The sequence below is a fragment of the Rhagoletis pomonella genome, unplaced genomic scaffold (assembly GCF_013731165.1).
Source record: "Rhagoletis pomonella isolate Grant_MI unplaced genomic scaffold, Rhpom_1.0 Rhpom_scaffold_00003, whole genome shotgun sequence".
In the NCBI taxonomy this organism is placed as follows: domain Eukaryota; kingdom Metazoa; phylum Arthropoda; class Insecta; order Diptera; family Tephritidae; genus Rhagoletis; species Rhagoletis pomonella.
Window position 1 is genome coordinate 100,296,332 of NW_023458557.1, and position 14,401 is coordinate 100,310,732.

At 34.0% G+C, this 14,401-nt stretch overlaps 1 protein-coding gene across 1 annotated transcript in view; it reads right to left on the reverse strand.

The window, feature by feature from the left end:
• Nucleotides 1-6,874: 6,874 nt before the first annotated feature.
• The window catches only part of LOC118736441, a 21,742-nt gene continuing 14,215 nt past the window's right edge, over nucleotides 6,875-14,401 (reverse strand). The window contains exon 4 of the mRNA XM_036466535.1: nucleotides 6,875-9,093. Coding sequence (XP_036322428.1) covers nucleotides 7,859-9,093 — 1,235 coding nt within the window. The 3' untranslated portion in view covers nucleotides 6,875-7,858. The remainder of the gene's footprint in view (nucleotides 9,094-14,401) is intronic.

Sequence of the window (14,401 nt, forward strand, 5' to 3'; positions counted from 1 at the left end):
TCAACGGTATTTTGTAGGTACTGGATCCTTACCAAAAATATTTCTAAAAGTTCTGAATAAAAAATTTCGATGAAAATTTTATGAGTTTTTATAAAGTTTTATAAGTGGATTTACAAATGTACATGGTTTTTGTTATACTCGATAAGAAACAAAGCCACATCTTGTCAAAATTTCGCTGGCTTAATTAGCTGAGCACAACTGTATTTCAAATGAGTTTTGATTTTTAGCAAACTATTTACAATTATTTACAATACCCGTACAATTTCTTTGCTTTTTTGCATACAAACTTACACAATTTCTCTTAAATTAAGTACTCTACCGTCGATGGCAAAGTTTAATTATATTTCATTGTTTTATCTCTAACGACTTACACTTCTGACAATGGCTAATCCATTTTTTGTTTTATATCCATAATTGTTTAAATACTTTTAACATATGTATGTATGTATATTATGTATTTTATTATTCTAATTTACATATTTGTTTGTGTACTCCAATTGAAGGAACTATCTACCGTTGGATCTTATAATTTCAAAATAAAAATAGAAAAAAATAACACGGCAATTTTGAGGCCATACCAAATGTTGGTTTAAATAATATGTATTAAATGCAGGATTTGCTAAAAATCACAAACTTTAATTTAGTTCGACCAAACATGCTTTTCGTTCTAAGAAGAAGTTCCTTAAATGAATGTTCTACATCTATGTAACTACGTTTCTAAACGTACCGTACATACATAAATACGGATGTGTATAATTAAGGGCCGGTTTCTCTATCTCTGGTTAACACTAATCCCCCCACATGGAGCTAGTAACGTCGACAACACTATTAACTGGGGATAAGTGTTAACCAGAAATGGTGAAAACGGCCCTAAGTGTTTAATTTTATCTGTTGGCCTACAGCTATTCTATTCTACTTTTGCCCCCTAAGGACATCCACCATTTTCTCTGTAGCTTGGAAACACAATGGTACCTACAACTCTTTGAGTATTTTGGTTAATTTTTTCACAACTTCGGTGATTTTATTTTAAATATGCTTTTCATATTTACAAATTAAGCGTATCTTAGTCGTTTTGTTTTGGTTTTTTAGCATGCATATGTATGTACATATGTACAAAAATCAAGAGACTGCATTCAATACGCTCTATTTGTGTAATTTTCAGAAGAAAATATGTATTTTCTGATTAAGGAATCACTGGGCCTGTTCGAGGCACGTAGTAAAAGCGGCATTACTATCGCACTGGATGAAAATTTGCAACACTGTTGCAACTGCCCAAATGATAACACGTTCTAGAACTTCACACCGAACGTGATGCTTTAATAAATCGCACAACACTGCGGTTGTGACTGCAACTCTATCAAACCCACTGTCTTCTTCTTTTTGTTTGTTCAATAAAGCACACCAGTCGTTTCTCTTCTATGCCAATTGACGTCAATTGCCAATGCCAAATGAAACCAGTCCAGGGTTAGAACTCTGGCAGGCCTAAGTCGGAGTAAATGACGTGAAAAAACGTACTATATTTTTATGTATCGCTCGTTTGCTAAAGGAACAGCTTAGTCCACAGGTTTTTTTTAAATTAAGTATGCAAAAATCTCTGCCGGCCCTTTCTTATGTTGTACGAGAAGACGTAATGAATTCTTTCAATTCTGTCCTTGCATCTTTACTCATTTCTACAAACTACAACAAGAGACAATAACTCTTGGCCAGAGAAGGGGTGTAAACATGGCGTTATTTTGTATATATATATATATATATATTATATTTTATGAACTTCAGACACGTACACCGAAAGAACGGCAAAAATTATATTGAAAATTTAGTTTAAACCATTATTATCGAGGAGAAATTATGAAAGTGGTCTCGTTTCCAAGAAATAATGCTTTAGAAATATGTAGAATTTATATGATGAGTTTCGCGTGAACAATATTCTCCAAAAATATCTAAAATATCTAATGTATGCTAAAAGTAGTATTGAAAAAATAGGAAGCGACATATGTAGCCGGGGAAGCAATTAATTTCGTTTTTAAGTTCTATTTTTTTATCCAAAAATAAATGAAATATTAAATAGAATCAAATTCTTCCAAATATTGCCTACAGCAATAATAAAGTGATAAGAAAACGACTTATTCAGGTAATAAGAAAACGACTCGATCAAGTGAGTTGCCTTCGGCGGACTTTTTAGAGCGACTGGTAATAAGAAATCGATACGATGGCGATATTACCGGCAATAAATTTGTTGCCGAGGGCGAAACATTTTCTTATTGCTGGCAACAAACATTGTTTGGTGGGAATGTTGTAACTGGCAAATAAAGTTCCTGTAAATTTTTAAACCCTTTTCGCATGCTGAGCACTCTACTCTTCTAACCTGTAAATTTTGTTTTAAATATGCAATACCAGAATTTCCACAAATCTTTATATCTGAATTGCTGAATATTTCGATTGCATTACCAACGTACAGGGTTAGAACTACGAACAGCCAAAATCGGAGTAAATGAAGTGAAAAAGCGTAGCAGAAAATAAAATTCCGTAGTAGAATTTTTTATGTATATATTTTGGCTCGTCATAATTGCCCTTTTTGGTTAAAAAAAAATAAATAAAATAATGCATAACAATAGCCTTTAATCGTGTCCTGCAACTATTATATTTAGCATCTATAAAGGAATAACAACTTAAAAATTTTCCATATTTCTTATATAAAATTCAAGCTGTTTTTTGTTTTTTTTGGTGAACGATAGTTACATTTTTTTTAAGTAGCACTCCTGAAGGGGTTAAAAAAAATTATTCGTAGGATATTTTCAAGGAGTCCTTGAACAAATGAAACTCCAATAAAAATCATAAACCAAATCTCAAAAAAATAAACATTTGAATACTATTTCATGGCCTTATAAATCTCTTTTTTAGAAAATTTCAAAAGATAAAAAATTAGATACGTACAGTGTAATTCCCATCATTCTTCTATTAAAAAAAGTGTAGTATTTTTTAGCGAAATGTACTTAAAGGCCACATAAATATTTTAAGCTACTTGAAGAAACGGCCCTAAGACAACTTCTCAGATACTGCAAAAAGTGCTCTTTATTATTTGGGAAAGAAAAACGAAGTAGATCATGGGTAAAGCGGAGTAACTTAGTAAGTTTATAATTTTCGTCAAAAATCGTAGCAAATCTACTACTACGATCGTAGTGAAGTTCCAACGCTGCCAACGTACCTACAATGGCCTTAAAAGAAATAATTTTATGCAAAGCGCAAAGATATAGTCACCTGTTTTTGTATATCACTGTATATATCGAGGGCTTATATTCTCAATACCCTTTATAGGCAATTTTCAAAAAAACTACTTTGTGATGTTAGAACCCATCTGGGACTTACCGGTCATCACTGCTGTTAATTCTGATTGTCAAGCGTTACACAAGATCGGCAGTAATATCACCGATGACAGTTAAGTCTTAGGTGGATTTTCATATGAGAATCTCATTTTTGTGAAAAGTGCAGATAGAGGCTATTGAATATACATAAGCCCTCGATATACTATGTATATCCCTGTGGGATCTCGGAAAATACTTATATCACACCATAAACTAGATTGCAGGTGATTGTAAGTAGTCCAAAGTTTGGTCCCAGAACATGTAAAATTCTGTCTACATTTAACATTCCATGTCCTAGGCTTGGTGCAACTATCCGCTTCTGCATTAGACTGTAACCAATTTTAGATCAAAACTCATACTTTGTGCATTAAATTCGGATCACTTTTAGTATAATTCAGCCGTGTTTTATAACATTGCTTAAAATTGTTGCACTATCTTGGTCTAGTTACAAAATTACTACATATGCCTAACATTGTATTTTTCGTAATTGGACCAATCTTTACATCAGTACCCGATTCGTCTATAAAGGATATATGTACATGATTAAACGATTCAATGATATACAGCCATGCGAAAATAAATAGGGACACGATATTTTGAACAGTTTTGCTTATTTTTCTTTTGTTTGTGTAATATTCATTATAAAAAAAAAATCATATAAGTCTTAGTTTTAACCTTTGTAGAAAAATTCAACTTAATTTTACTACAACCAACTTTTTACAAAGAATATTTAGAAACATTCTAAGAATGTAGTTTTACAGCCCATTAAACCTAACTTAATGAAGTGCAAGTTTCAAGTGAAATTCGCGCTAATTTTTGATATTTTTCGCTGACGATGTCGAGCATTTTCGTCCATACAAAGAAGTATGTTGGACAAGCGGCAAAAAAATTATCAAAACTCAATGCGAATTTTTATAGCTCAACCAGCCACCGACGTAAAACCGTAGACTGTGTCAGCTCACACAACCTATCTTATGAGATTCTCGTGTTAACGAAAACTCTCCACCGCATGACGGTGACGTTACCTTTGAACATCGATTACGCAGGTTCGATCCCTGCTGAAGTCTAGAACAAAGAAGTCTGATGAGGAGATGTGGCGAACTCCGAAATAGCTGCTATAACTTCTACCGCTTTTTCAATTTTTCTCAATAAACAATCGTGATACAAAGATCAATAAAAATATTAAAAATAAAATGTTAATAAGCTACATTAACATAGACAAAGACGTTACCGTTGCTTCCCTGTCTCTCAAAACTGCGTAACTGACATTTGCGGACAAAAAATTTGCTCACACAAGCTCTTGGCTGAATCCTTATCCATTCGTTCTGAAATATGTATACTAGCCAGAAATGCGATTGCTTTATAGAAAAGAAAACAATTTTTTGAGCGTTTAGCTTTCTGAAACTTGCACTTTATGTATTCAATGGGCTATAAAAATGCATACTTAGAATTTTTCTAAAAATTCTCAATAAAAAGTTTGTTGTAAAAATCTGTAGAATTTTTCTAATGTTTCTAGAAATTTTGAAATTTAAATTTATTTGGTTTCTCTTAGATAATGAGCAACATTAAAAAAAAAAAACAAATTAACTTTAAACAAAAGAAAAATAGTTAATACTGGCCAAATGTCGTGGTTCCTATTATTTTTTACATGACTATATATACATACAAATGTTCACTTTATCACGGAAATTTCATTCCATATAAAGAAATCGTAGAAAGGCAGAAATCATTTCGATGAGGAGCATATCTCGGCGAATGTAAGCAGAGAACCAGAGACGTTCTCTGATTTGGCCGACTGCACCCCAAAATTTTTGCGCAACAAAAACGGTCCACTGGAAATGCGCCTTCTCATTCATAGACGTTCTCTGCTCTGGTTAAGAAGTCCGTTTGTGTCTTAGCTAGAACAGGGCGTTTCATTTTCCGTCAAAATTTTGTGCGCATAAAGCACATTTTTGTATTTCCTTTTTGTCAGAGTGTCCTTGCACCCGGTACTTTGTGCGAATTTTGATACTTTGTTCCCATGCTGCCCGCACAAAATGTTTATCAATAATATTGCCAAACACATAATATTTTCAACAATGTTGAGAAACGCAAAAAGTTTATCAGCATTGTTGCCATGTTAATGACAAATGTTGGCAAATATAATGTTTATCAACAATGTTTCTAGATGCACCTATTTAGTAATTAAACTGTAGGTTAGCTAAAATGACACATAAAAACGTCGAAACACGTAAACTTAATTTTGGGTCGTAGATTACGGCCCTGTAAACCGTTTTTTCTAGATAACGTCACTTTCGCAAGATATTTGCATTGTGATTAAAAAAATGCTAAATTTAATAGAGGAAAAAATTTAAAAATTAAAGATTTTTTTAAATTATTTTGATTGGTGTTAAAGCGTATTCTTTTAGAAAAACACTACGCTACCAACGAAGAAAACTTATTGATAAATAAAGTTTTAAATAGTCATATGCAAATGCATAATAATTTCCGCACAAATGTATATATGGATGTCATTAATACATAGTTTATACATGTCCGTGTCATATTTCATAAAAAATAAATTATTACGCATTTTCATTTGACCATTTACAACATTATTTATCAATAAATTTCCTTCGTTGATAGCTTGATGTTTTTGTTAAGGAATAGGCTTTAACACTAATCAAAAGAATTTACAAGAAATCAATTATTTTAGAATTTTATTCCCTGTTAGAATTTGCATTTTTTTTTTATTGATAATACAAAGTTAAAATACATATCTTTGGAAAATAACCTGATCTAGAAAAATGGTATACAGGGCCATTATCTAAGAACCAAAATTAAGTTTATGTTTTTTGTGTAATTTTAAAACTTGAAATTTTCCTTCCAGTGTTTTGAGCGCCTAGTGCATCAATTTGTCGACAACAAAAAATCAGAAAATTAGCAAAGAACATATTTTAGGCCGATTATTCTTTAACTAAAAACAGTTTTAATTATTTAAAATTTGATGTTTACTCTATTTTTAAGCGTTAACATTACTCAAATTATTTGTGAGCGTTTCTGTTACTTAAATTTATGGCTTAACTAAGTGCTAACATATATGACAATTAGCTTAAAATTTTTACAATGGCATTTACTGCAAATGTACGCATATACATAATAATAATAATGCAGCTATTTAATCAAGTTTGTCGGAAAAATTCAGCGATTTTTACAGTATGATATACAGTAAGCCCTCGGTAAAAATTCGGGCAGTTGCGTTCATTGATGTTGGGAAATAAAACTCAGGATAAGGCTGATTGATTTGATTCACTTGAAAATTATTTATACATACATACATTAGTATGTACATACATATGTATACAACATCGAAATACGGTGGCGTGAATGTAAAAAAAGACATCATAGAAAATGTTGGCTGTTTTTATTTGTTTATAAAATATAGCTTACTAACTAAAAGTCGTGTAAATCTAAATTTCAAACTTTGGGAACATTTATAAAAATTTGATCAATTTTTGAAAAGTATTTATCAAAATTGTTGAGAATTTTTTGAGTAAACAGTTTTGAGTGCCTTCAATTTTAGTATAACAAAGTACAAGTTCGAAGTACCTAGGGCGTACCGTTGATTTTTGGCAACTTTTTTTCACGCATTTTCTCTCATACAAAGTATGTTTAACATTTTTTTGGATGGAGAAAATGACCAACAGCTTCCACAAAAAAAAAAAAAATGCCAAAAATTAACGTTTGGTCCTAACTACTTCAAATTTACACTTTATTTTACTAAAATGGAATGGGCTACAAAACTGCAAACTTATAAGGTTTCTAAGAAATCTAATTAGAAAGCGGAAGCTGCGTTGAATTGTGCTAATTCTTGTACAAAGTTTGAAATTTTGATATACATGATTTTTGTTGGATAATGAGCTACACTTTCATGAAAAGCGAATGATAATTAAAAAAAAAAACGAAAGGGAAGTACACAAAAAATGCTAAAATGTCTCTTACAAATTTATATTTTCACCACTGTAAGTTAGATAACAGGTATGTATGTACGTACGTATGTATGCATGTACTATACTAAATAAACACAATACATAACAAATTGTGATTTTATAATACATATGCATTTGATTACTACTAATTTTGGTATACATTGCTGGTTTCATTTGATTTACATAAACAATTTAAATCTACACGCCTACGCTTTAGTCAATCTTTCGCGCACTCTCTGCTCAGCATTAATTAATAATTATTCTATTTTCACAACTTTGCTTTATTTATTTTTTAGTTATTTAAATATTTACATACAAATGCTGCGTTCGGTCCATTTTTGAACAAGCAACAAACTTTAATTTCTACCCTCCTCCTATTTATATTCTATATTTTATTTATATTTAATTAGCTTTTGTTGTTTTGCTTGCAAGCCAAATTTTTATATTAAGCTATTTATTATTATTGTTATTATTATATTTATGTCCTTTCAGGTTGCGTAACTCATACACAATTACCACTGGCCGGCATCAGCACTCGCAGTAGAGATGCAGAGCAGCGCAGTTACTTTGCCAATTAACTGTTAACGCCTTTGCCTTAACCAGCGTTGGTTGCAATTTTTGTTGCCTCTGCTTCTGCTGCTGTTGCTGTTGTTGTTGTTGTTGTTGTTGCGGCGACCTCACATCGCGCGTTACAATAAAAAATTCGTAAACATGTTGACAATCAAAACGTTGCGCAATCATCATCAATAATATTTGATCCTTTGACGGGTCCTTAGTGAAATTGGCAATTGCTGGATTGTTGCTGCCGCCACCTCCGCTGCTGCTGCTACTATTTGAGCAGTCACCAACTGCGCTACGCGTGCTAACACTGGCACCCGAAGCGTCAAATGTCAATGCATTTAAAGTTGTTGGCAAAGAAGGTGATGGGCTCCAGCCAGCAACTGTCAGCGACAGTTGTTGATGTGAGTTGCTCTGAAAATGCGCTCCGTTGCGCAATATTGCCTCGCCTCCCTGCTGCAGCTGCAACTGCAGCTCCTGTTGCTGCTTGTGTGCTTGTCGTTTTTTCATCAATGACAATTTTTGTAATGGATTCGCCATTGCTGTCGCGAGTTGCCTGAACATCATCAATGGCGTTTGCGCCAATCCCACCACCAGTCGCACACACAATAATTTCAAATTTCTACCAACGCAATTATGAAAGGATTTTCGTTCTTTAGATGTCCGTTTGACTGTCAGCGATGAAGCAGTTGGTTTTTTAGATGCCGCTATTACTTGCTCCCCATTTATTTTTTGTGTTGCTGCTGCTGCGGCAGCTACTGCAGTTACCTTCGATAGCAACAACGTGGCAGAAGGTACTGTTGCAATCAGCGATTTTCGTCGCGGCAGCATTGCTTGCTGCCCTTTTGCTGCCACAGAGTTCTTTCGCTTCCTTTGACAGCTTATAAAATGGCGTGTCAGTGTGCATACAAAGACGCTCGTGAAAATAGCAGTAAAAATATAAGCAACGCTTTCTCTGGCAGCAAATATCTCCAATGCAGCTCTGCCTTCTTCATCATTTCTTACTTCACTTAACCATTTGACATCCGAGTATCGTTGCTTCAGCTTCTTCTCCACTGCGAGCTGCTGACTGCTGGATGCCTGGATTGTTGCCACCGCCGCCATCAGACCGGTCCAAATGTGTTTCCAATGCATTTTCAAGGCTTTCGCATAGATGTGCGCTGTCGTACGGTGTATTGCTGTTGCAGAAGACGTGATGTCGGCGGCTACAAAATAGAAAGACACAGAATCAAGAGACGAAATGGAAAGGTATGTATGTACGTAAAAGAGTTTCTGATAAGCAAGAGAAATTGTGCATTAGTGTCAATTAGTTGGAATCTAGAATGTAATTTATTGTATGATTCCGTACAAGCTGCGCATTTTATTCGAAAAAAAGTATGCATTTCCATCAGGGTGGTCCAAAAACAGTAAAGTCGGAATTATAATGCTCATATACACATTTTTTTTTTTTTAAATCAAAAAATCTTTAGAGGTCGCTCAAAGCGCTCAAAGTTTTCCATGCATTTTTATATGAGGAAGATAAAACTTTTCGTAGAAATGGTATAGATTTCTGGAAAATCAATATTTTTCGATCGGAAATCTCTGGTTCTCTTCAAGAGACTTTCAGTAATAATACCCAATTGTTTATTTAACCATTTTTTAATACTAACGATTTTTTTTGGTCCTTCCGTTGTATTTTTTGGGGTTATTGTGGTTGTTTGGCGGACCTATATATTACATTTGCGATGAAAAAATGGTGAAATAAACAATTGAACATTATTACTGGGAATCTTTTGGAGAAAAACAGAGTTTCCCGATAAAAAATATTGATATTTAAGAATTTTGTACCATTGATAAGAAAAGTTGTTTTTTTTTTCATACAAAATACATGGAAAACTTTGAGCGCTTTGTGCGACCTCTAAATATTTTTTGTGATTTCAAAATAAAAAAGTAGGGATACATTTTTTTCGGTATAGAACAAACCGATAAAAATTCCGACTTTACTTTTTCACATGCATTTTTGGACCACCCTAATGCTCATATGTGTGTGTGTGTACATACAAATCAACATGTATTGTACATATAAATTGCACATGCATATATAGTATATATGTAGTATATCGTTACCTTAATATAAAAAGGCCCTATCTCACATCGTCGCTGTAATACAAAAAGCAGTAACTAGCTAAAAATCGCAAATTCACTTTTTGATTCATTATGATGCATTTCATCGAATTATAAGGGTCCCCTAATCGTTTTATGCAATGCAAAATTTTAGTTAGTTACGGCTTTTCCGCTACGAGGAGAGATATATGTATATTAGGAAACGATATGTTAATATGTTTTCAAATAAATTGCACAGTAACTACGTTAGATTCAACCCCATCGCGGTTAAGTATGGATAATTATGGATAACTACAGGTAGATAATTAATGGTGGATAACTATGGATAGTTAATTTATTAGGATTTGATTGCTTGACTTGCCGTCGTTTGATTTGATTTATTATGGCTTTCATTTGATTTAATTTGATTTATTGTGGCTTTGATTAGATTTTTGTAGTTTGACTCGATTCATTTTGGGGTTGATTTAGTGTTGATTGTGATTTGATCTTATTTATTATGAATTCGTTTGATTTATTTTATCTACTTATTATGGTTCTATTTAACTTTTTGGGTTTGAGTTGATTCGATTGTTTATGGTTTCGTTTGATTTGTTACGGTTTATGATTCATTAAGATTTATTTAATCTAATTTTTTTTACAGTTTGATTTGATTCGTTATGATGATTATACTACAAACACAGCCCTTTCTTGAAATGGAATTGGAGTTATCAACTCTATACTTGACACCACAGATATTTGCAGATATGAAGGTATTCTTATCTCTAATCTATAATGTACATAAATGCATTGGCGCATATTATTCATAGTCATATTTAGTACTCAACTAAGTCGAAACTATTCTAAGTCACAACTAAAGCTATTCATAGTCGCCTTAGTTTCGACTTTTCTGGCTAAGTACCAACTTAAAATTTTAGTTTCGGCTGCAGCTGCAACTAAGTCGTAACTAGGAAGAAGTATTTTATCAAATTAAGGGAAAACAGACGAAATATGTAAAAATTAAGTTGGAAGATCACAATTTTATAATTGGAATAATTTAGATAAATTTTCAAATAATAAGTCAGTTTCACGCTAGTTCTTTTAAAGTAAATTTGTGCATAACATTTAGATATCTACTATTTGTATGTTCCACAGCATGCTTTCGATAAACATCGACTTCACATCACTGCGGTTGTTCTGGCTATTTCATACAATTAACAAGAAAATGATACCTTATTCTTTTGCATAATCATGCAATGAAACTAAAAATTACATAAACGGATGATCAAACTTGACATTATTTAAAAAAAAATGTAATTTTTCCAAAATATCGTAAAGAAAAATCGATACATTTTCACACTCGTTGTGCTATATCGTAAACTAAGTCGAAACTACTTAGCAGAAGTCTGAAATGCGACTATGAATAGAGGTAAATTTTAAGTTGGTACTTAAATTTAAGTTGCAACTTTGTTAGTTTCGACTTAGTTGCTGGACTATGAATACGCGCCATTGTATCTTTCTATTAATATTTATATGTGCAACTACAAGATTCATTACATCAAAAACAATGAATATCCAAGAGCAAGAGACGTAATTCAAGAAGCAACCTTTTTTGTTCTACAGCTAATGCAGGAAACGTATTTTAGATTAAGAATATACATAAGTATTTCAAATTTTGTCATTAGCTTTAGTTTGGAATTAATTTATACAAATAATGAAGATGACCTTGATCCCGATATTTTCGGGCGTTCTCTTCGGGGTTTTTGGGATAAATTCGGGATTTTTCAGATAAATTCGAGGATTTTGGGATAAATTCGGAGTTTTTGGATATTTTTCGGGTTTATCGAGAGTCCTTCGGGATTTTCAGGATTTTGGAACTAATTCGGTATATTTGAGGCTATTTCGGGATCTTGGAGAATTTCTCGGGATTCTCGAGACTATTCCGGGTTTTTCGAAACTACTTCGAGATTTTCGAGATTGTCGGTACTACATCAGGATCTTCGGGAATATTTCGGGGTTTTCGACACTACTTGGAGGTTTTCAGGGTTTTTGAGACTACTTCGGAATTTTTGGGACAACTTCGTGATTTTTAGGGTTCTCGGAAATATAACGGGATTTTTGGGACTATTTCGGAATTGCTGGACTATTTCGAGATTTCTTCGGAATTTTCAGGATTATTCCGGGTTTCTCAGGACTATATCGAGATCTTTGCGACTGCTTCGCTATTTTTTGGACCAATTAGGAATTTTTGGAACTATTTCGGGTTTTTCGAGACTACTTCCTAGGGTTTCAGGGTTCTCGGGAGTATATCGGGAGTTTTGGGACTATTTCGGGTTTTTCGAGATTACTTCGAGATTTTCGAGGTTCTTGTGAATATATCGGCGTCTTCGGGGCTACTTCGGGATTATTGGGCTATTTTGGGACTATTTCAGGTTTTTCGAGACCACTTCGATATTTTCGGGGTTCTCGGAAATATATCGGGATTTTTGGGACTATCTCGGGATTGTTGGAACCAATTCGGAATTTTTGAAACGATTTCGGGTTTTTAGATTGTCGGGATTCTCGGCTCCGAATAGGGATCTGCAGGACTACTTCGGAAGAATTCGGCGTTTTTGGAACTATTGCGGATTTTTCGAGACTTCTTCGAAGTAGCCCCGAAGATCCCGTAATAGTCCTGATAACCCCGAAAATTTCCAAATAGTCTTGAAAACCCTGGAATAGTCCTGAAAATCCCGAAGAAATCCCGAAATTGTTCTAAAAATCCCGATATGTCCCCAAGAACCCCGAAAATCACGAAGTTGTCCCAAAAATTTCGAAATAGTCCCAAAAATCCTGAAAATCTCCAAGTAGTCTCAAAAACCCCGAAAAAGTCCCAAAAATTCCCAAAATAGCCCAAAAATCCCCAAGTAGTCCTGAAGATCACAAGAACCCCGAAAATCTCGAACTAATCCCGAAACACCCGAAGTAGTCCCAAAAATCCCGATATATTCCCGAGAACCCCGAAACCCTCGGAAGTAGTCTCGAAAAACCCGAAATAGTTCAAAAAATTCCTAATTGGTCCAAAAAGTACCGAAGTAGTTCCGAAGATCCCGATATAGTCCCGAGAACCCCGAAAAACCCGACATAATCCTAAAAATCCCGAAGGAATCTCGAAATAGTCCAGCAATCCCGATATAGTCCCAAAAATTCCGTTATATTCCCGAGAACCCTGAAAATCACGAAGTTGTCCCAAAAATTCCGAAATAGTCCCAAATATCCTAAAAATCTCCAAGTAGTGTCAAAAAAATCGAAATAGTCCCAACAATCCCAAAGTAGTCCCGAAGATGCCTACGTAGTACCGAGAATCCTGAAAATCTCGAAGTATTTTCGAAAAACCCGGAATAGTCTCGAGAATCTCGAGAAAATCACCCGGATCCCGAAATAGCCCCAAAAATACGGAATTAGTCCCAAAATCCTGAAAATGCCGAAGGAATCTCGAAAACTCCGAAAAAGTTCCAAAAACTCCGAATTTATCCCAAAAATCCCGAAGTAGTCCCGAATATCCCGATATAGTCCCGAGGACCTCGAAAATCTCGAAGCAGTCTCGAAAAACCCAGAATAGGCTCGAAAATGTTCTAAAATGCCAAAATAGTCCCAAAAATCCCGATATATTCGCGAGAACCCCGAAAACTCGAAGTAGTCTCGAAAAACCCAAAATAGTCCCAAATGTCCCGTAGAACACCCGAACATCTCGGACCCCACAAATCTCGAAGTAGTAGAAAAATTCCGAATTGGTCCCAAAAATCCCGAAGTCCCAAAAATCATAAAAATCTCAAAGTAGTGTCGAAAAACCCGAAATAGTTCCACAAATTCCGAATTGGTTACAAAAATCCCGAAGTAGTTGCGTTGCATAAAAGAGTATTATTTAGTTGAAAAATCACAAATCAAATGATTCGCTCTACAATACGCTCACAAATAAATCTGATTTCTGAAAACTTTATAAAACTCTAAAGAAATTAAAATCAGTAATTATTGTTCTTATTTTAAGTAAAACTAGAAATGTAATATTTTTCTAATGACAAATAAAATAAAGCATAAATAAATGTTTGCGTACAAAATATTTGTTGGTGGTGTTTAATTTTTATGGAAAAAATTGGTAAGTAGCTATCAAAAAAAGACCACAATAATTAATTTCCACAAAAATTTTTCTCGGTGTATCTACGGCCGCCTTTCCGGTTTCAAAATTTGCCAATTACCACCAGGCGCCCATAATAGGGAAGAAGGCGGCACCCGCAAAAATTTTTAAATTTTCTACTAAAATTTTTCTCAGTGTACTCCACGACCGCCGCCACGGTCGCTAAAATTCCGAATTTCCACCAGGCGCCCATAACCGTGGAGCAGGTGGCTCCCGCAAAAAATTTAAATTTTTCCACAAAAATTTTTCTCAGTGTACTC